Consider the following 24,279-nt stretch of genomic DNA (forward strand, 5'->3'; position numbering starts at 1 on the left):
CTCCCCTTTCCCTCCTTATGTGACTTCTCAGCTGGTACTGTGTTTCTCCCTTCTTGATCTTTATACAACCTCTACGTGCTTTCCCCCCCTCCTTACTTCTAAATATAATTTATTGTTTACATTACTTAAATCTATAAAATAATTCAAATTACTTTTCCTATTTGTAACTCTCGCAGCTGCGACAGCATAGCTTACACAACATCTGTCTTGGGGCTTAATGTCCTCTGGCATCATTCCTAATAAAAAAAAGCTCCGGGGATTTATTAAACGAATATTTCAGCATTTTCTTTAGCTCCTTATAGATTGTTTCCCAATACATCTTGGTTTTATTGCAATTCCACCACATGTGTATGAAAGTACCAACTTCCTTGTTACATTTCCAGCATAAATTGTTTTCATCCAGAATGAAGATCAGATATTTTCTCCTCAGCCCACGAGAAAATCCACGAGCAGTCTCCCGCTGACTTGTGTGAGGCAAATCCAGTGTAGCACACTGCATGCCTGCTGCTTGAAGTAAATCTTAATTTTCAGGGTAACACGCAGGAAGGAGGGCAACATCTATAGCTGTGTCATAATCCATTCCGACAATAGTCACTTGATAGTATTCATAAGGACAGGCATACTCAGTTTGAGCTTCTCCAGTTGCTACATCTTTGTATTTGGCTGCTTGGAGATTGTACAGTTGCATGAGAAATCTGAATTTTCATAATTAAATTTCAAAGGAAAGCTTTCTGGGAAAACGCTGCTGTAATGCAAGTGCTGCTCCAAGTTGTTTTTTATTCTAGCCCAGAGGCTATTTTCCCAATAACTTGGTGGAAGATTTGCAGACTCACAGTACTTCTTTTTGTTTTTTTATAATAATTTTTATTAATTTTACAATTAGAGAAATAACAAAAACATACAGAAAATACATTGAATACAGTAATACCTCGGGTTACGAACGCGATCCGTTCCGGATCGCAGTTCGTAACCCGAATAGTTCGTAAACCGAACGCGATGGGCGCCGCCATTTTGCGCATGCGCAAAGCGCAATTTTTGCGATTTTCGCGCTTTGCGCATGCGCAGATTGCGTGATCGCGCGCGCGCCGCTTCTGCGCACGCACGGCGAAAACACTTCCGGGTTTGCGCAGTTCGTAACCCGAACTGTTCGCAAACCGAGGTGGTCGTAACCCGAGGTACAACTGTAACAGAAAAATAGAAAAAAAGGAAAAAATAGAAAAAAGGATAAAAAACAAAAAAGATCCAAATATAAATCCTCATTCCTTTAACAATGTATATAGGGACCTCCTCGGGTTCCATCAGTCTGCGTTTCATTTCATTTTTATCTTTAGCAATTTCTTATACATTTTTATATAAATTTCATAATACTTCAATTCTCTCGTCCCTCTAACTACTTCACATATTCTCCGAATCCACAGCTTCTAGTCAATCTTAAATCTTAATATAAAGCATATTTTTTCAAATATATTTTAAATTCTTTCCAATCTTCTTCAATCGCTTCTTCTCCCCGGTCACGGATTCTCCCGCTCATCTCAGCCATCTCCATATACTCCATCATCTTCATTTGCGAATCGTCAATTGTTGGTAGTTCCTGAGACTTCCAGTTCTTAGCTAGTAGTACTCTTGCCGCTGTTGTAGCATACATAAAGAAATTTACATTTTTCTTAGAAATCTCTCTTCCGACTATACCCAATAGAAAGGATTCTGGTTTCTTAATAAATGTGTTTTTCTTTTTCATGAAAAACCAAGAAATGTTGTCAAAGGCTTTCTCAGCATCTATAAACATTAATATAACTTTTGTATTTATCTTCTGTTCCAACATCTCCAAAATATCCACCACATTCCTAATATTATCTTTCATATGTCTCCCGGGTAGAAAGCCCACTTGGTCGTGGTGAATAATGTCTTTAAGAACTCTTTTCAATCTAGAAGCCAAAATGTTTGCAAATATTTTGTAATCCACATTTAATAAGGAAATTGGACGATAGTTCTTGACTTGAGTTTTATCCGTATCTGGTTTGGGTATCAGAGTGATGTAGGCCTCTTTCCAAGACTCCGGTGCCTCCCCACCATTCAATATTTGGTTGCTTAAATCCATTAATGGCTGAATCAGCCAATCTTTCATCACTCTATAATATTTAGCTGTTAATCCATCAGGTCCTGGTGCTTTACCCAATTGCATTTGCATTATTGCTTGTTCAACTTCTTGTCTCGAAATTTGTTGACTGAGTAGGGATTTTTTATCTTCGGGGATTTTCTGCAAACCATTTTTGTCCAGGAATTGCTCTATATTATCCTTATCTTCCTTTTCTCTTTTGTACAACTGCTTATAATACTTTTGAAAACATTTCCTGATCTCAGTCAGGTGTTCCAGATTTTTCCCTTCTTGAACGAGATTTGTGATGGTATTCTGTTTCTGTCTCTTTCTCAATTGCCAAGCAAGTAATTTCCCACATTTATTTGCCGCATCAAACGATTTTTGTTTCATCCATTTAATTTTCCATTCAATCTCTTGGTTAACCAATTGGGAGAACTGTACTTGTAATGCTTTAATTTCTTTTTGTACCTGCTTGTTCTTAGGATTACTTCTTAATTTCTTTTCTTTTTCTTTATTTGGTTTAAAATGTTCTCTTTCTTTGCATTTTGTTCTTTTTTCTTGATTGCATTTTGTTGAATCAAAAATCCTCTCATAACAGCTTTACTTGCACCCCAAATTGTCTTTCTTTTAAGTGTCGTTTTCAAGTTTATCTCAAAGTAGTCTTTCAGAGTTTTTTGAGCTTTCTCCACGATTTTCTCATTTCTAAACAATGCATCGTTCCTTCTCCATCTGAAAGTACCCTGCAGAGATGTTTTCAAATCCAGTAATACTGCATTGTGATCCGAGCAAGTTCTTGGACATATTTCCACATTGTTTATCCTTGGGGCTAACTCTCTTGTAATCCAGATGTAATCGAAGCGACTCCAAGATTATTTTGCATCAGAGAAAAAAGTTTGGTCTTTTTCCAATGGGTTTTTCAACCTCCAAGTATCAATTAAGTCCAAATTGTCGATCAATTAAAAAAAAAGACTTTGGAAGTCTTCCTTCGTTTGTGTTTTTCTGTCTTTGTGATCTGTCCATTAATGTTGAAATAACCCCATTCAAGTCCCCCAACAAGCATAATTTGTAATCCAAATAGTCCCAAAGGACCTCCTGGAGTCTTTGAAAAAAGTCCGATTTTCCATCATTTGGTGCATAAATTCCCAGAATTAGGATTTTTTCGCCTTGTGATGTTATTTGTACAGCAACATATCTCCCTTCTTCATCTTTGAAGACTAGTTTTGGATTCAACTTCTCTTTGGCATAAATTACTACTCTGCGCTTTTTGACTTCATCTGATGATATAAATTCTTCTCCCAGTTTTTTATTTTGTAGAATTCTTCTATGTAATCTTGTGACATGGGTCTCTTGTAGGCAAATTATGTCCAATTTTTGTTTCGATAAAATATGGTAAACCTGATTTCTCTTACGCCGAGAGTTCAAACCGTTGGAATTCCACGATAAGATTCTTAATGACATCTTGATTTACTTGGCAGCACCTGCACCCTCTCCCAAATCTGAATCCGAATCAAGGTCTATTGGTTCCTTAGATAGGAAGAAATCCTATCACTAAATGAGTGCTATGTGATTGTGTAAATCCCGAAACATGCAGGAGATAGAATTCAAACATCCAAACAAATGTTCTTCTAACACTCAGTGTATTATGAAATGCAAGATCAAATAGAAAAATGAAAAGGATTAGTCTAGGATTAAGAATCCTTTAAACATATGAAGTGCATAACCTTCAGCATGTCCGCTCCTTTCAGTGTTTGTAATTTTAGTCCCATCACTTCTGGTAGCACATTGATAACTGCTGCATTGCAGCCTTCTTCACGTTTGGTCTTTTACGATTCAATGCTACTTTTGGTTTGGTTCGTGAATATTGCTATGAGACCTTATCTTGTCTAATTGTTATTACTGCCATCTGCATTACAGTATAATTACTTTTCAAAAAGAGCATCTCTCTCCAGCTAACAGTTAAAGACACTTCCTAAGCCACTGAATTGCAAGCTTATAGCACAAGTCAAAACATAAGCTTATAAATATGAGCTAATATTGTAGCCTATATTTCTTGTATTTAACCCCCCATAAAAATATTAAAGGAAGATTCATATTTCAGTCTTTTCCTCCCTCCCTTCAGTGGACCAGTCTGGTATAGACATAGGCCCCATGAATGCTCTCCAGGGCAAATTCCCCCTCAATTCTGTTGTCACCCGAAGCAACTTCATTTAACACTTTGCTTGCAGATATAACAATACCAGAATTCCCATCTTTAGCATCAGTTGCAAATCAACTTCAAACCTGGATAAGATATGAACAAAAAGGTATTTGACTGGTACTGATCAGACAACAAAGTAGGTGCCAAGCAGTTTCTCTGGGGAGCGTATTCTATAACACATAAGCACAGATAGAGAAAGCAGTCCTTCCGCTACTCACCAAGGGGATTTGAAAGTAAAATCAAGTATTTTGAACTGGGCCTAGGACCTTGGATTTTATAATGCAGGTGGCCTTTTACTTAGCTTTCTGATTTGTTCTTGATTCTCTTCTGTTAATGTATTCTGATCAAATGGCTAAATAGACACACCAGGTTTCTTTGAAGCTATGTTATGTTAAATAGAGGTGTGAAGAAACAATATTCAACTCAATGACAAGCTGGCATGAAGAATAAGTAAAAAGAAGAAGATAAATATTGACGCAACCTTGTGAACATAATCAGTTAACTAAGCTTAGAAGACTTTGAAAAAAATATTTTAGAATATCTAGGTATCTAACGTTCTGTTTTGAAGACATAGAATGCCCTTAGGGTCATGCTCAAGTGCAATAATATCTTTAAGCTTTCCAGTAATTATGTATCACAAATTAGAGCTGTTCTAGTTATTCTCTAGTTACATATGTATGATTTTGAGGGGCAGAGGGATCAAGATGTTCTTGTCAAATCCTATATTACCTTAAAGAGTAAAATAACAGAGAGAAGGATGTTAAAAAGGCACCCAGAAAATGCAGATGACAGGGAGGGAAAATGGAAAGCAACAGAGGGGAAGTACCATGGCTAAAATGATAAGGCAATGTAGTAAAGCATGACAAAACTATGATGGTTTGCATAAGTAATGAGAATAGGATTTGTGGTTTATAAATTGCTGTTAAAAATCCTATTTGCATGTTTATCAGAAATCTCATTTGCTTAAATAAAGTTAGCTTATATAAGCATACATTTTAATCTATGTACATCACTTATTTAGCATAGATGTGTGATCATAGTTATACTGATTCAAGATACTGCTGCGCTGTAAAGCCAGTTAGAGGATGCTGTACATTGCCCAGGGCCAGTCCTACCATTAGGCAGAATGAGACAGCAGCTTCAAGCAGCTGGCTTTGAATGTCATGAAAGGGCAGTAAATATTTATTCATTTATAATTGTATTTTTACTATCTGGGAGGGGTGGAGCTCCTGTGGAACTTTTTACTATGGTACTATGCAAGTTGACTTGGTGTGTGTGATTTGCTGTTTTGTTTCAGGCAACGAAACATGTTAGGCCATCCATTACGCTTCTTTTAGAAGACTTTATCAAGTACTGTACGGAGGACTGGACCAAAACTAGCAAAACAAATTTCAGCAGAGATGAATGTAAAATTGTGCATTGAGATAGGAATAATAAGATGCGCAGATACAGGATGGCTGGCACCTAGCTTGACAGTACTACATGTCAAAAGAGTCTAGGGGCTTCAGCAGACAAAAAGCTAAATAGAAGTCAGCACTGTGATGTAGTGGCTAAAAAGACTGTTTCAATTCTAGGTTGCGTCGACCACCTAGTGTCTAGATCACAAGAAGGAATGGCGCCACTCTGTAATTTAAAAAGGCAATACAATAGCGATCTTCAAATATTTTAAAGGCTGTTACATAGATGATGGAGCAATGTGGTGCATTTCAGATGTTGTTGGACTATAGCTGTCGTCAATGTAAGCCAGCATGGCTCATAGGGATGATGAGATTTGCATTCCAACGGTACAGAGAGGGTATCGTGTTGGCTGCCCTTTCTCTGGAGGGTGGGACCTGAACCAACAGCTTCAAATTGCAAGAAAAGGGATTTAGACAAAAGATCAGGAAGAACATTTTATTGGTATGTATGGGAAGGGCCCTAGCTTAGTGGCATAGCATATGCCTTACATGTAGGAGCTCCCAACTTCAATCTAGGCAGGGCTAGGAATGTCTCTCTGTCTGAAACCCTGGAAAGCCACTTTCAAGCAATGTTGGCAATAGTGAGTTTCCTATCCTAGGTACACAGCATCAACCAGAACAGAAACATGTTGGATCTTAAGTGAAATAGATTAGTGGCTTTGCTTTAGTGGTGATTAGCCATCACGAAAGGTGAACATCCATAGGCAAATTAGTACATAGGCATATTGATGGCTGTCTGTAACGTTAGGTCATGTGGCACAGTCAGACATAAAGGTTTGAAAGTGACTCAGTCTAAGTGAGAACACCTTTAGCTCAACATCTCCTTGAAGAGTTTGCTTTATATGTACAGGGAAATTTAATAGGGGAGTAGGGTGGAGTTGCTCTCATACAATTTATCTCCCATTGCAGATCTGTGGTGGCACAGATCCTTTGCCTAGCTGAAATCTGGATTTGCTCTTCTGTTACGGTTTTGGGGTATAATGTTCCTAAGATAAAAAAAGCAATAGCCTTTAGTGATTTCTGTTATAAACTTACTTTTCTTAATACGTGGGAGCACATTTGCATGATAGAAACTAGCCAAATGTGCTTGAATTTCTATCTCTGCAGGAAACACCTATTGCATTTTCAAATTAACAATCACTGCAATTAATCTAAACAATCGCTCCTACACATTGGTACTATTGAAAGTCATATTTCTAATTTACATGTCCAAATTAGTTTCAACTTACTTATATTGAAGGATAATAGATTTCTTTTTCATATAATTAATGTAGTCTGCAAATGTACTGTGGATTAAATTTATCATTGTAAGGATCTTAAGATTCTAATATTTTTGCAGAGGCATAAAAAAGAGTAGCTATAATTATTTCATTATGTATGTATAAAAATAGGATGCGGGGAAGAGTGCATGCTTTCCTTCACTGATTACTCTTAATGTCTCCCAAATTTCCTGATTTACAGTATTCTCCAAGGATGCAGGTTTTTCTAATTGAAGTGCAGCAATTTGCATATTTTTAGACCTTGTGAAACAGTTAATTGATATATCATACTTATACAGTACTTAATATATTTTATGCATTTTCAGTAGGGGGAGATGACTTCTATAAGGCTATCACGTTTTGCAAATAATCTTAAATTTACAAATATGAGATTTCCCCCCCCCATTTGTCCTTTCCTCTTAGAATGAAGTAAAAATGTGATGAGGAAGCAATTGGTACAGCACAAAATTTAATCCTATCGGTACCTTGACTTGTTCTGTGCTGGCAGCAGTCCTCAATTATGCAGAGGTGGTCAGGCTGTTCTAGCGATCAGGGTGTGTTGCACTATTCCTGCACCAAATTCCAGCTCTTTTTCTGTTGCAGACATACCCTTTACCATTCTGATGTGTGTGTGCCAATTCTTCAAGTATACATACACCTTCCTAGCTGGTCCTAGCAGTCTCCTTTCCTTGGATAATAGTCTGGCAGAAGCATATAGGGAGGCAGCAGAACTCCCCAAAGAATGCCACAAGCACTGATATGCTGTGGGCATATTGATATGCTGTGGCCAACATGTTGACGATTATCAACATTTTGAAAATCCTGTTTTTGGATTTTCTTGGTAGTCTGGATTTTCTGGAACTATGCATGCACCAGACTAGGTCAGCTTCCTAGTTGATATGGGAGTGTGTTGGCTCCTTGTTTCTGTGAAGAGACTTGCATGCGTCCTGCAGCCCAAGCAAGTAGTGTGTGTGTGTGTGTGTGTGTGTGTGTGTGTACACGCGCACAGCACACTTTTGCCTGCCTTGCCTGCTCCTTTCCTGCTTCTGATCAGATGGCAGTGCACTCCCAGTTCTGCATGTTGGCATCATTGAGAAGAGAGCACTACCAGTCCGATCATCTAGACCAGGCACCCCCAAACTGCGGCCCTCCAGATGTTTTGGCCTACAACTCCCATGATCCCTAGCTAACAGGACCAGTGGTCAGGGATGATGGGAATTGTAGTCCAGAACATCTGGAGGGCCGAAGTTTGGGGGTGCCTGACTTAATCCCTTAGCTCTGGTACTGGAACTGATAGTGGGTGGGACAGCTAAGACTTGCCATAGAGATTATTTAGCATCATCCATCTAGTTCTAGTGTAATACTTCACAGGTAAAAGCACTGTGATAAGGACCTTTTAGAAGCAAACATCACAGAGAGATATGGCTCTGCCCAGCTTTCCAGGCAGCTTCAGCCGTTGCAGTATAAGCTATGCCTTGCTCCATGACAGCTAAAATGACTGCACATACGTTTTGATTCGGAGGATTATGACTGAATGTTAAGATGCATTGTTTCAGGGGTCAGCAAACTTTTTCAGCAGGGAGCCGGTCCACTGTCCCTCAGACTATATTTTGAAAATAAAAACGAACAAATTCCTATGCCCCACAAATAACCCAGAGAGATGCATTTTAAATAAAAGGACACATTCTACAGTACTCATGTAAAAATACGCTGATTCCCGAACCGTCCGTGGGCCGGATTTAGAAGGCGATTGGGCCCCATCCAACCCCTGGGCCTTAGTTTGTCTACCCATGCATTGTTTGAATAAATGACAGAAAAGCTGGGAGGAAACGGGCTAAGAATAATGATGAATGAGAATGCTGAACCGATTCTCCATGGCAGGACTGGCTGAAGACATTGAGCAGCTTGAGGTGAAGCTGATCAATTGAATTTTACTTTAGCACTGGTGACAGGACAGAGTTTTTCACACCTGAGGGCAGAAGGCTAGCATGGAAGGCACACGGCAAACATGTGGCGCAAGCAGCTCTGTCTCCCAGCACCTTGCAATTTTCCACCCCCAGCATCTTCTGCCTGGTGTGCCCACTCCATTCTGCCTAATTAAGGGTTGCCAACTTGGCACTTGCAGATGCCATGGTGCCCGTGAAGGCTTTTACTGGTGCCGCAGACTCTGAGCTTTCGTTTTCTTTCTATACTGAGTCAGAGGGGTGACTCAGTATAGAAAAAGCCTAGGATTGGGAGGTTGATGTAGTACGCTCCAAAGATGCTCTGACATATCTCCAGAGGCAAGCTCACTTAGCGTGGAGTGTAGCATCCTGGTATTTCAGGTGTTGGATACAGTGGAGATCTTGCCTATGTCATTGGTGTGCTGCTGAAGAAAAGAATTCATCATTGATCTGGCTGAGTTGGTCCTGGAAAGTGGTTTTTCCAAGTGGCTGGGGGCACTGGAGACAGACTACTGCTGGCACATAACACTGTTGCTTAAAGTTTACATTGGTGCCCATATGTTACCAGCTTGTATTAATTCACAAGCCACTAAACAACTTGGGTCCAGGATACCGTGGGTCCAGGATATCTTAAGGATTGGCTGATATATTGGTCTGATCACTGATATCTTTGGGGGAGTCGTTGTTAGTGGCTCAGATGCACAACTCATAAATGCTAGAAGAGCAGGAGGAGGAGGAGGAGAGAAGGAGAAGAAGAAATAGCAGAGTAGGAGGAGTAGGAGTAGGAGTTTGGATTTGATATTCCGCTTTATCACTATCCTAAGGAGTCTCAAAGCAGCTAACAATCTCCTTTCCCTTCCTCCCCCACAACAAACACTCTGTGAGGTGAGTGGGGCTGAGAGACTTCAGAGAAGTGTGAGTAGCCCAAGGTCACCCAGCAGCTGCATGTGGAAGAGCGGGGAAGCGAACCCGGTTCACCAGATTACGAGTCCACTGCTCTTAACCACTACACCACACTGGCTCAGAAACCCTGCGTTCTGTGTAGTGGGCCCAAGATTAGGAAGTCAGCCGCCGTTCTGAACTTCCAGCTCTTGATGAAAATGTTATTGTTCCTTCAGGCATTCTAATGCTGCAGCTTTATTGTTTAATTTTGGGTGGACTGTTTTTATGTACATCATTTAGAAATACTAACGATTGAGCAGTATATAAACAAAACAAAACAAAACAAACAAACAAACAATGTTGCACATTGTCCAAGATCCTTTATAGATACTGAACATGAATAATTTCTCTTTGGAGCACCTTTGGAGCTGAATGATGTTCAGGCGGGTTATCTTGTACCCACATCTCAGTGAATAAAGGCTTATTGTCAGCAGGTGTTCGGAAGTGTTTTTTGAGAAATTTATTCTTCCATTCATTTTTGAAGCTTCTGCCTCTTATAATGAAAGGGGGAGCAGACAATTATAAGTTGTAAATGTAGATATTAGGTTACCTGATTGCCTTTTAAAAATAAAACAAAAGAATTATAAATGCCAAGTGAGTCAATTTTAAGATGAGTCCTATATTGCATGAGCTTTTAGAATGATCTATCTTACTTCATGTGGGATAACCAGCTTCATCTAACCAACATGCTTAAGTCTAATTAATGCATGAAGGGGTTAAGACCATAGAGTAAGCTGTCTTAGCAATGTCCCTTCCCTTCACCTTGGAAGGAAAGTAATCAAGCCTATTGTTGTACCTCAGTCTACCTAAGAACCTCAAAGTGTGAAGAGGAATTTAGCAACTTTCACCACTGTATCTAAGCCAAGTTTGACTGCCTGTGCAACCTTTTCTGAATGCTTTATGGAAAAGCACATGAACCTAACCTTTGGAGAGTTTGTAAGGAAACCATTTTAAACTTACCAAACTTGTGGTCTTTTACTAGGCTAGGGGAAGAGGGAACTTTGGAACTAACAATGACATTTTAAAGATCTAACAGCCTATATGTCCACACTTTGCTACTTTGTGATATTATATCTCCACTGGGATTCTCTCACCAAAGAGTACTTGCCCCAAGCCTGAATCTCGGCACCCCAAAATTCTTCCTTTATATAGCTATTTTTTCATTGCACCAACACTTTTTTCATTGCACCAACACAAAGCTTTCAGATTTGTTCCTGAACTATTTATCTGTTATCAGACATCAGTTTTATACCAGGTTTACTTTCCAGTGGACAGGTTAGGAAGTCCACCTGGCTCTCTTAGCCTGGGAATTTCCCCAGTCTCCCTTACAGAGACGTACGTGTGTGTGTGTGTGTGTGTGTGTGTGTGTGCGCGCGTGTGTGCGTGTGTGCGTGTGTGTGTGTGCATATATGTGCATTTCAGCAAAGGAGTAAAAGACTATACCAATTATCTCACACCCTGCAGCTGCGCCAGCAGCCATCTCAAGAGAATAGTCGTCTGTTAGGGGTTAACTTGAAATCCTGATATTGAAGGATTTGGAATATCTTGGTGTAAAGCAGTGTAATCACAGTGCTGTAATTTGAAGCTTGATCATATATAGAGAACTAAGATACTTTTTCCTAATCAGTTCTTACTGACTTGATGTGAAGGAAATGTTTATTGCGGGGAGAAGAATAGCCATGAAAACAAGAACATCATTTTTTTAAAAACTGTAATATGTAGATCAGAGCCTTGAAATGTATTTTTCCCAATCTTTTTTTAAATACCAACCACTAACGCTACATTTCTTTGGTATCTAATAGTCATTAGTTTTGTAATTTGCTTTCAGATGGGCCGTTCACTAATCATTAAAATATATAGTTAACTATAAAACTGGATATTGAAAAGGATTAGACAAAATCATTAGATTTGCAGTCCTTGGAAGTTTTTATCTCATATCATCAGGGGTTGCAATGGCCTGCTTGCAATGTCCAAGCGTCATTTCTCTTGAACCAGTAGAAATTTGTGACTCTAAGGGTTAAAAAAAAATAAACTTCTGCAAGGTTTGAAGAACATGAATGGCGAAAGCTTTCATTTCATATCTCCTTCAAACAAATACTGAGATCCCCAAATCCTTAACTAAGCAAAACTCCTGCTGGCAAGACTCTGAGTTTAGTCACTCCAAGTAAAGCTGAAGAAGATTCATTTTTATCTTCAAACACACAAAGGTTTATACAATCTGCTAAGATTCTGAATTCTGGATTACAGCTAAATCTACATTCCTGTTCATCTACAAATATGTGCACAACCACAATGGCTTTCTGGACAAACATGTTTCTTGCATATCCATGAAATATATGCCAGAATAGTCATCAGATTATCAAAGAAATAAAAGAATGTGTACAGACTCTCCAAATGCCCCTATTTTCCAGGGATAGTCCCGGATATACAGAAGCCATCCCGGTTTCTGATTTGATTCTGGAATGTCCTACTTTTCCTCAGGACATCCCTACATAGCTGCCAAGTACCCCGTTTTCCCCGGAAACCCCTCGTATTTTCTTACCATTTCCTGCAGGTGTCCCGAATGGCAAAATACCCCGTATTTCCCCAGATTACGGAGCTCCTGCCGGCGGCCATTTTGTTCTGGTGCCACGCTGGCACCAGAAGTTGCTTCTACGCACTTCTGGACATGCGTAGAAGCAAATTCCGATGCTGCTGTGCCCATTTCCAAAATGTCCGTAGCGCCAGAGGTCGCTTCTACGCATGTCCAGAAGTACATAGAAGCGACTTCCGGTGCAGCGGCACTGCTGATCCCGGATTTTTCAATCCGGAACTTGGCACCTATGCATCCCTATTTTCATCAGAGAAATGTTGGAAGGTATGTAATCACATAAACTGCACGACCTTCACCTGGGTGTTTTCCTTTGCCTATTCCAGAGGCAAAAACACGTTACCTATTTTAGGAAAGAGAGCCAAGAGTTCAGGCCATGGGCCACCCCCTGGGTAATAAAGACACAATGACACATGAATTAAGTTTAAATGTTAATGGGCAAATTTTGGCCACAACTTTATTGAATACAGAATGTGAGCGGCATTGGCTTAGGCATTGGAATCCAAAACTATAACTGACTCCTGTCTGCCTTGCAGGGAGTCTGGTAAGAGTAACCACACGAAGAGGGAGCTCGGTCAATGGCAGTCAACTCGAGCTCTACCCCGGGGCTCCCGGTGGGTCTTGGCATGGCCCTCACCCCTCTGCGGGCTTTGGACGAAATCCAACCCCCCCGGATTCCTTTAATGGAATACCCTAGATTGTGGAGGGGCAGGTGAGGACTGCACATTCCCCCCCCCCCACATCACTAGTCCAGTGCCTAACCACCAAACCTTGCAAAGTTGTGACGATGGCTATGAGGTAGGTGAAAACCAAGAGGCCAGTGCCAATCTGCCAAATGGAAAAAATTCCTACCATGCCCCCGATCCAAAACGGGCGACCAACCAAAGTCCATAGCAAGGCCAAAGACACACTTAAAAAAGAGGGCGGGCGGGCGGGTGTGCCGCAACTCGAGGCAAAGAAGGCTCCCAGCGTCGGGCCTTGGTTTAAATTGGTCCCACCGCCACACACCCTGCACTCCCATTGGAGCACCTCCTTGGGGTGACCGTGGTGCCATACCCCAGCGCGGAACAGAGCACTGCTCCGTGTTAAAGAGGGGGTTTTGTGCTCCCAGCGCACAACCCAGTTCCTCAGTTAAGAGCAGGCATCCCCAAACTTTGGCCCTCCAGATGCTTTGGACTACAATTCCCATCTTCCCCAACCACTGGTCCTGTTAGCTAGGGATCATGGGAGTTGTAGGCCAAAACATCTGGCGGGCCACAGTTTGGGGATGCCTGGTTAAGAGGATCCGATTTGCACCTTAAATACTAACAAAGATTTTGTGAAAGGCAATAGTGTAAGTGGGGGAGGAGCTCATCATGACCACCTAAAGATAGCCTAAACATGCAGGCAGTTGGGTTGGTCCATTATTTATATCTGTCTACACACATGGACCTCTTCAAGAGCATAGCAACTTGTTAGGATCAGCAGACAGTCACAGAATAGTGAGCTGGCAAAGGATGGTATTCACATTAGTCTTTTTTGTTGCCTGTTACATACCAGAGCCTTGTTAAACACAACAAACAAACAATTGTGCCCTAACCCTCAGTGTTCAAAATAGGCTCCTACCAATAAATCAATGAAACATGTTTAGTCAGAAGTAAGTCCCACCAGGTCCAGTTAGAATTGTTCCTTAGTATTGCAGCCTTAGGGACGTGGGTGGCACTGTGGTGTAAACCACTGAGCCTAGGGCTGGCCGGTTGGAAGGTTCGGCAGTTCGAGTCCCTGCGATGGGGTGAGCTCCCATTGTTCAGTCCCAGCTCCTGCCAACCTAGCAGTTCGAAAGCACACAAAAAGTGCAAGAAGATAAATAGAAGATCCGGCGGGAAGGGAAACTGTGTTTCCGTGCGCTGCTCTGGTTTCGCCAGAAGCGGCTTAGTCATGCTGGCCACATGACCCAGAAAAACTGTCTGCGGACAAACGCCGGCTCCCTCGGCCTGTAAAGCGAGATGAGCGCTGCAACCCAAGTGTCATCTGCGACTGGACTTAACTGTCAGGGGTCATTTACCTTTACCTTTTTGTATTTTGAGGAACCAGAGACACAAAGTGGTTGTTGCGTTAGGTATGAGGAAGGGAAAGGAGATTGTTAGCCGCTTTGAGACCCCTTAGGGTAGTGATAAAGCGGGGTATCAAATCCAAACTCCTCCTCCTCCTCCTCCTCCTCCTCCTCCTCCTCCTCCTCCTCCTCCTCCTCCTCCTAGCATATTTTGTATCTTGCTGTAGTGCTGCCAAGAGCGGGGACAATCTCAGAGTAAAATGGTCCAGTTTGTGCTTCTCTCCTGTATTGTGGGGCAGGCTGGAGATTGTGCTGGATGAGTAGCTTTTATAGGTTATGTTTCAACTTATTAATTGAGGACATCTCAAACTTTATTGAAAAATGAACTCAATAAACATATCGATCTTACAGAGGATTGCATTTATAGATAAATGTGCATTGTAACTGACAAAAACTAATCAACTGAGTCACTTTAGTGTTTTGCCAGCCTGTTTGCCTGCATACTAAGGGGAATAATATTTATAGTGTACCGCTTGGAGGTATAACGCTAAAGGGGCAGACCAGATTAAGTGCAATCAGGGAGAAGGGAGGCAACTTCCAGAATCCCCTCCCCAGCCACTGGCAACTATTTCTGTGCACAGTAACAGCTGTGTGAACGAATACCTCTGCATTTTATTCCATGTGAAATTAAGTCTCATTGATTTCAGTGGGTCTCATGGCCACGTAAAGTGCTTTCAGATTGAAGGTGATGGATTGAGGATACTGGAATTTCACGGGCTTGCTTCTTTTGAAGATACATGGCTAATAGTTCATATTGCACACTCTCTGTAGCTCTGCTATGCTGAGTCTAGCTCATGTCCTAGATCTTTGCAGAACTGGAGCTGTTTCTTATTAACTGACACATTTCCATGTATCCTTTTGTTCTTTGTTACCAGCATATATTGCTTCTTGTGAGGAGCAATCTTCTACATATTTTATATGTGTTATTTTTTTTCCCTTTTAAAATAACCTGCTATGCTTTTTTGATGCAGAGTTACATTATTACAAAAAGTTCAAGTGTAGCTAACACCACAATCCTTTTTGTGTCTACTCAGAAGTAAACCCCATTGTGTTGAGTGAGATAGGTACCGGTAAGTGTGTACCTTGGATCCCGAACACCTTGGTACTCAGATGTTTTGGCTCTCGAATGCCGCAAACCTGGAAGTGAATGTTCTGGTTTGCGAACGTTCTTTCGAACCCGAATGTCCAATAGGGCTTCCACGGCTTCCAATTGGCTGCAGGAGTTTCCTGCAGCCAATCAGAAGTTGTGCTTTGGTTTCCAAATGTCTTGGAAGTTGAACGGACTTCTGGAATAGATTCCGTTCGACTTCCAAGGTAGGACTGTATAAGACTTCAGTCTAGAACTGCAATCTTAAACAAGCTTATTAGAAAGTAAGTCCCACTGAATTTCTGGGTGAATGTGAAATTGGATTGTGAGCTGAACCACAGTGCTCCCATTATGAAGACTGGGGCTGTTCCAGCTTAGGCTTAGCTGAGATCATGGAAGTAGCACTAAACCATGGTTTAGCATTACATGTGAACAAAATCTTTAACTCTAGAAGAGAATCATAGAGTTGGAAGAGACCACAAGGGCCATCCAGTGCAACCCCTTGCCAAGCAGGAAACACCATCAAAGCATTCTTGACATATGCCTGTCAAGCTTCTGCTTAAAGACCTCCAAAGAAGGAGACTCCACCACACTCCTTGGCAGCAAATTCCACTGTCGAACAGTTCTTACTGTCAGGAAGTTCTTCCTAAGGTTTAGGTAGAATCTTCTTTCTTGTAGTTTGAATCCATTGCTCTGTGTCCGCTTCTCTGGAGCAGCAGAAAACAACCTTTCACCCTTGGAGAAACATCCAAGCTCCTTCACCTTTGCTTGATCTTCATGAGGATTCCACAGCTATCTAACAGAATTCAAGAAAATTGTGCACATGCTGGTTACCTCAATTAAGACATTTTTCAAGATAGCAAACAAAGATCTTCATGAGAAAGTAGACATAGGGTAGGTGCAAATTTAGATCACAAAATGGATTGGGCGTAAGGGTTTTAAACTTCGCTAAGAGTACATTTCCCATCATCTTCAAAGCCCTTAGGACTGCTAAGTAGTAAGAAGAGAATCCTAATCTTGCAACCTATGTCATGTCTAATTTGGTCTTAAGACAAAGATCCATAGGTACCTCAGTGAACAACCTTCAGTGGCCCTAAACAACAGGTATCTCTGCCACATTGATTTATAACAAAATATTTGTATATTACTATTCATTAAAAAAAATCAGAGGGGCAGTTTATGTCAGTCGTACAATGCAATACAATAAAACCATATTTAAAAGTTAAGATCAGAAATCAGTTCAGTATTGTGGAAAGGTATATTCTTAATTGCCTGAATAAGCCTGGCAGAATAGAGACGTTTTCAGCAGGTGTTTAAAAGTTGAAACAGAAGGCACCGGCTGAATCTCTGTTGGTGGAGTATTCCAGGTTCCAACATTTCAGACTCAAGTTCAAATCTGTTAATGCTAGCTGTCATTCAGTTGATATACCTTTGTCCTGATTTTTTGCTTTTGTTTTTTGCAGGCTCTTTCCAGTGCTGATCTCCCGATGAAGGAATGCAACATTCTTTTCAACAGTGCACAGGTAAAAAAAAAAAAAAACCACCTTTAAATTGCTGGATAATTTATGAACGCAATACAGCTAGAACAGTGGGTACGTAGAAAAACTTGGTTAAAGAATTAGAGCTGCACCTGTGTGTGTTGGGTAATATGCATAAGCAGATTTCTGTTGGCAGATTGTAGGAAGTGCCTCCACAGACTTTGTCCCTAAAGCACACTTCAGAGGCTACAGCCCTGGTCTGACCAAGGAGCCTCTAGGGACCCAGATATGTTTGCTATGGAAGCAAGTACTCTGCTCACCACTGGTGTGGATATAACAATGTCTGCTTGTTCCAAGTTCTAGTTTTCTGGCACTGACTTGGAGTGAAGCTGAATGTCTCAGTAAGGAAGGCAAGGGTCTTCTCTATCGGAGATCCTTCAGAGTAGTGGGTCAGATTGCAGGAGAAATTGTTTGACAGACTTTGAGGTTTTTTGTTTTTTGTTTAGTTGAACCTCTGCATCCCCCACTCTTGCTTCCGGTGTCCACTCTTGTAAGGGAGTTGCCAGGTGTTCCACAACTGTGTGGAACCTCATGTAGATATTCAATCTGTTGGTCACTTTTCCAGTGTGGCCGCTTCTAAAAGGAAACATTTGCAAAATACTTAAAAGACATGAAATGGGTTTCTTCCCTCATTGGGTTTTCTTAAAAAAATTACTCATGTATTCAATAAATTTCTTTACTGCCCTTTGTCATAAGTTACTCCAGGGCAGTTTTAAGTAGAGATGTCAGACTTTTAGGGTAATTCCAAGGGCCACCACACTTAACATATTTGAGGTGGACATTTTAAGATGCTTTAAATGTACATAAAGAATGGAAAGTGGGAATGTTGACAAAGATGTGTCCAGGTGGTATATACTCATCACAGAGTTCTGATTAACTGCAGTGCCTATTGAGTATATTTTCAGTGACAAATCCAGATTTGTCTCTGTGTAGTGTGTGAAATGGTCCTAACTATGTTTGATCAAAGGCATTGAAATCAAAATACTTTGCCAGCTGGATGAATTTTTGTGGAGCAGAATGCAAAATGTCCATGGTATTGTTGATCCTTCTTGTGTGTTGTGTTTATTGCATATAATCTTGGGGGGGGGCAATCCAGGTTTCTAACCGAGTGTACTCTCAAACGCTCAGTAGATCATTGAACATTTAGCACAGCACTGGACAGCTCAGCTGATGGGAAGCATTTGTGCTGTGTTTGTGTTTTTCGTTTGAATGCATTGACTTCAGCTTCCTAAGGCACCTTTACAGGTTCTATCAGAAGTATTGAAATATTTAGTGCATGTCTCAGCCTCAATTCCTTATGGCGCTAAGTTGCTTACTTTTTAATGCATTTGAAGAAGACTTTCTCTGACGAGTTTTTCCTGTTAAAACACACACACACAAACCTCCCCCTTATGATGTGCTGCTGAGCAAAATTCACAGCCCTGCAACCTGTGCTCTTGGTGTGGCACTGTTGCTGAGTTGCACAGGAGATCCCAATGGCGAATGAGATAGTTATGTTTATCTGTCCTATGTACAGTTCGGCTCGTGCTAGTATATTAAACTCCATGATCCAGCCTATGGCTGACAAACCAATTGACCTACAGCTTGCCTGGGTTCTTCAAGATGTGGATCCTTATATTACTCTACAGGTTGCTAAATTCCTAACAGCCATCCTCTCGTACAAGAGACGGAATGGGATGTTAGCTGATTATTTATAGTTATAAGAATTTTCTATAATGACACCAGATATTGATTTTAGCGTAGTGTCTAAATTGTTAATCATAATCTTAAACTTTTCTTTTTGAATTGTTAATATTTGTCCTTGTGAGCTGTGAATTGTGTTATATTATTTGTGGCTTGTACGAGTCCGCTGTTTTATTTGATTTATTTTGTTGTGTTGTGTTTTATGATGGGCGTAAAGCCAAATAAACATCTTTTGGAGATCCCAATGGAAAAGCTATGGTTGCATGTAGTAAATGTAGTATGAAATGCAAAATCCTTTCTTACCTGGGGCACAGATAGCAAAGATGGAGAGAAAAATTGCCTTCTGAACTGCTATTAGCTGGGATTTTAGGTTCAAGGGGGAAAAATACTCCAGAACTGAAGACTATATATCCTCTCCCCCCCCCCCCCCGCTGCCATTGCTGCCCAGACATGCATATATACCCTCTCTTACTGCTGAGTATGTTTTGCTACCAAAATTGGCTGGCTGGAAAACTCAGCTGTTGTCTGTCTGACTGGACTTTTAAAAAAGCAACCGCTATGTTTCATATCAGCTACAGCACCTGCTCGAATCTATTTATCTTTTCTTTTAATTAAGAGATAATGTCAATGGGAGGAAAATAAAACCTGACAAGATGAAAATCTTTCACCGTACCATTAAAAACAGAACAACAACAACAAAAGTGAACCAGCTTTTTTTTGTTTTGAAAGTGAGAGAAGAGGAAATCTTCATTAGGTTGCAACATCCTCTTACATATAGCGTGCTGTGCTATACTAATGAATTAGAAATACGAACAATGAAAGGAAGAATAGGAGATCTGATCAGACAGACCAAAACCAAAGCTATCCACTGAGACCAGTGTAACAGAGTTTAATGCTTCTCTGCTATTTTTAAACAACCCGATTCAGTTTGGCTCAGAGATACTTTTGCTGATTGACTCACGGAAAGAGGACAGTGAATCCTGATCACTAATGCTGTTGTGTGTGTGTTTGAATCTCCGAAGTGCTGTACATCTCACCAATCCTTTCACATATGGAAAGGATTTTGATGTATATGAGGCTGTTACGTGCTAAAAATCATGTCACTGTCTGAAAATCATGAAATATTATTTGTAAGGGACATTGATGGTGGATTGGTTGGTAGGTTTGTAGCATGAGTTCTAAGGTCACATTTTGACCATGGCTTTGCTGTTCCCCTTTCTCCTGCAAATATGTGGTTTGGAAACTTAAAGCAAGGCATCATTGTTTGTGGGAAAGACTTGTGGATGTAAGACAGGCATAGGCAAACTCGGCCCTCCAGATGTTTTGGGACTACAACTCCCATCATCCCTAGCTAACAGGACCGGTGGTCAGGGATGATGTGAGTTGTAGTCCCAAAACATCTGGAGGGCCGAGTTTGCCTATGTCTGATGTAAGATGTTCAGATAATTGGAATGAAACTATTGGTAGCGTTTGAGTCCCATAGAATAAAAAAACTCCTTCAGTAGCACCTTAAAGACCAACTAAGTTTATATTTTGGTATGAGCTTTCGTGTGCATGCACACTTCTTCAGAGTCCCATAGAGAGAGGCTATTTCTTGAAGTGACGTTACCTCTTTCGATGTGCACTTCCCATAGGCAAATGCAGCGCATTTAATTAGAGTGTGCCAGGGGGCCAGGTATGCTCAAGACGGCCCTGCTGGCATGTGTAGGTATAAGCCAGTATTGCACCAAAATCTGCCCAATGTCTTGGAAAAGAGGCTTCCATTCTTCTGCCTCATTCTCATTTTATAATGTATTGGTGAATGCTGGGATTTGAGTTTGTAGTAGTAGTAGTAGTAGTAGCAGCAGCAGCAGCAGCAGCAGCAGCAGCAGCAGCAGCAGCAGCAATAGTAGTTAAAAAGCTGGAGGTATGTTGGTAAGCCCATGGCAAATGCTAATAATTATGACATCCCCAGATCATTGGTGTATCTCCTAAGAACTTTGTTGCACTGTTGCTTTGCATAATATTGCTGAATTTTTATTATTGGATAACCAAAGTAATACAGTCTCATATTGGCATGGCTAATCACTCTTCTGTTTGCAAATAACTAGCACCACATTTTTGTCATTTTACATACAGGTTAGCATCCCTCACCCCCTGCCCAATGGATGCTTAGACCGATTCCTTTTAATGTCAGTCCGGTTTTGTGAATACATGCTATTATAATATAGAAGTGCTGATATTTGAAATGCAGCCAGTCACTCCCAATCACAGCATAATTGTTTGTGCTTTCTTCTTCCACAAGGCCGGATTAGTCATTCGGTACTAATGTTGAATTTTTGTTGTCTGATTCCTGCCAGCAACTGAAACCTGACAACTAATTCTGGATAAGCACGATCAAAATTGATAAACCCTGCTCTACATAGGAGCCAAAAATTGGAAGTGGCTGTTATTTCAAATACAATCTCTTATCTCATATGGCACAGTGGCATTTAGTGGAAACATACAAACAAATCTAGTCTTGGATTGCCCTGGAGATAGAGGTTTGGATGCAATTCAAATAAGTAGTTCTTTATTCTGCATAACTTTGGGATGTACTAAGACATTTCAGCTGCACCTGATATCATTAAATTTGGCAGCCACCGCCTAAGCTTCCTGCTTTTCATTTGTACAAAACGCCACATTAAGGAGTGGAAATATGAGAAAATTCGTGTTTGTCCTCCTTTTGCATATGCTCACAGTGACACTGTAAATTATAAGAGCTGAAAGGAGTCTAAAAGCTAATCTGTATCCCACATTTTTATGATGGATGGCATGCAGTAGAGGAAAGGACCGCTGGATTTAAAAATAAACAAAATCCATTGCAAGTTTATTTGAAAGCAAATGTGGCCCAAGCATGACAGCTTTCTTCAGAATACTTATGTCATGGGAATATATTTGAAGCAAGCATTTAAGAGATAATTTTATTAGGAGAGGTTGATGGTCTCCGGACTGGTTCTTCTCTTCAGATGGAATTATTGTTTCTCTACAATTAAATTAGAAAGTATGTATAAGGCAGCTTCCAAGGTTTAATGGGAAGGGGAGTAGCCCTTTATTATCATAGTCATATTTTTGAGTAGGCCTTGACCTATATATCGTCAAATAACTAACAAGTGCCTTCCTGTACGGTTAAGGTATTTTTTATCAACCAAAGCATGGAACACAATGGCTACTTTTGTGTATGCTCCAACATTCCTCAGATGAGAATAGAGATATTTCTCAACCCCCCAACTGACCTTACCCCATTTCCTGACCCCCTCCCTAAGCATTTCCTGTCGTAAGAAGATTGAGTGCCGCCGCCACTACACTAAAGCCCTCAATCCCGATTTTATTTTTATTTCATTCTTTGGTAGATTTACAAAAAGGAAAACACACACCAATAAATGAATTTTACAAAGGGGCAATATTAGACACCTCACCTGCTCTCCGGCAGCTGCTATGAGCTGCCCAAGGGAGGAGGCTGGAAGCAGCGGCCATGGAGAGGCCACCACAGCCTCACAGCCCCTACTCCAATGCCGCCATCGCTCAGGGCAAGCGCCAACTTATCCTCTTCCCCGAGCTCAGTGGTGGCGAGGGAAATAGAGACATTCTGGAATCAAGTCAGAAGCTGGGATGGCATTCAAAATTCTGGGACTGTCCCTGGAAAATAGGGACACTTGGAGGGTATGTTTCTTCTGCCAAATATCTACTTCTTTGGGTTAGCCTTTAATAAAGTTTATCTCACACACACACACACACACACACACAGAGAGAGAGAGAGAGAGAGAGAGAGAGAGAGAGAGAGAGAGAGAGAGAGAGAGAGACAGAGAGACAGAGAGACAGAGAGAGAGACAGAGACAACTTTGTGATCCTTTCTGGTGCCAACTTGTCATCTGGAAGGGGTGGGCTTCCTGTCCAGAAACGTCTTTCATAACTTTCAGTTTAGTAGGCCAATCTGTTTACACTCTGAATAAACCTAAAAAGTTCATTAAGAGCTGAACATTCAAAGTAATCTCCTGCTGCTTTATCTCACCTTTGCTGTTTTGGTTATATCCACTCCTCAACTATGTATACATTCAACGGTCCCTCAATTCATATTCATAATAATAAAAAATCTATTTTGTCCCTTTCAGACTCTTAGCAATGACTAATCTCGGTGGGATTTGTTGTTGTTGTTTAGTCGTTTAATCGTGTCCGACTCTTCGTGACCCCATGCACCAGAGCATGCCAGGCACTCCTGTCTTCCACTGCCTCCCGCAGTTTGGTCAAACTCATGTTCGTGGTTTCAAGAACACTGTCTAACCATCTCGTACTCTGTTGTCCCCTTCTCCTTGTGCCCTCAATCTTTCCCAACATCAGGGTCTTTTCCAGGGAGTCTTCTCTCCTCATGAGGTGGCCAAAGTACTGGAGCCTCAGCTTCAGGATCTGTCCTTCCAGTGAGCACTCAGGGCTGATTTACTGGGATTTACTTCTACATAAACATGCACAGCCCTAACTAAGCCTAGACACACACTTACCGAAGAATACCAATGAATTCAGTGGTATTTAATTTCAAGCTGAACTTGTCTAGAATTCCTGTTTAATTTTCATTCCTCGCCACAAATTTCTTCCAGTGTTTAGAATTTTCTTCATTGATTGCATCATCAGTTCCTGCCTGTGCTTCAATCCTGGCCTGCTTTGACTACCACAACTATTCTGATCTTGTATCCTCCTCTTATGTTGCCCTTCCTCCTGAAGGGCTCAGCAGGAAGACAGGAAAACTGAGAATGAATTTATTGGGTTATGAAGTACAACCTAAGCACACCAAATTTTTTATCTTCATGTCAGGCATTTGCATCACAATTCCATCTCGCAGAAAATGTCAAATGTGAAGCCACATTTTCACCCCTTCTGTGAGTCTTTCCAAAAGTGTATAGTGGAAACAGCCTCTCTCACAATAGACCTTTCTCACAATATAGAATTGTCTTTACTATTGATTAGAGGTACTGATTAGCTGCAAACTGTGAAGGCAGACCACCTATAGTTTCAAATCCTGACTTTTTAAAGTTGTTGCCTTCCGCCTGCTACGTCTGTCACCCATGCCAGCTTTGTTGCTTTTGCCAACAATCACGACTTGCCTTTCAGGATTTATGCATTTAAAAAGCAGAGGTAATTTGTTTACTGTGTCCTTGTACAATGCCTAGCTCAGCGTAATCTGGTTGAGTTAAAGTACCAAGTTCATTGCAATGATTAAGAACAATAATCAGCCCTCTTTCGCACCACACACTAAGGGGGCCGCTTGGAAGACCTTGGCGCTCAGTGTGGTATATCCCATCATTCCTGGCATTTCAATGAAGATTAATATTTATTAACAAATTAACACATTTTATATCTACCCACCTATGAGCTCATACATG

At 40.9% G+C, this 24,279-nt stretch overlaps 1 protein-coding gene across 3 annotated transcripts in view; it reads left to right on the forward strand.

Moving 5' to 3' along the window:
- Window positions 1-24,279, forward strand: part of PPARGC1A (PPARG coactivator 1 alpha) — a 604,317-nt gene that overhangs the window by 214,064 nt on the left and 365,974 nt on the right. For all 3 annotated transcript variants that reach the window (XM_060278954.1, XM_060278952.1, XM_060278951.1), the window contains exon 2: window positions 17,129-17,188. In XM_060278954.1, coding sequence (XP_060134937.1) covers window positions 17,129-17,188 — 60 coding nt within the window. The remainder of the gene's footprint in view (window positions 1-17,128; window positions 17,189-24,279) is intronic.

This window comes from Zootoca vivipara, chromosome 9, assembly GCF_963506605.1.
Source record: "Zootoca vivipara chromosome 9, rZooViv1.1, whole genome shotgun sequence".
Lineage (NCBI taxonomy): Eukaryota > Metazoa > Chordata > Lepidosauria > Squamata > Lacertidae > Zootoca > Zootoca vivipara.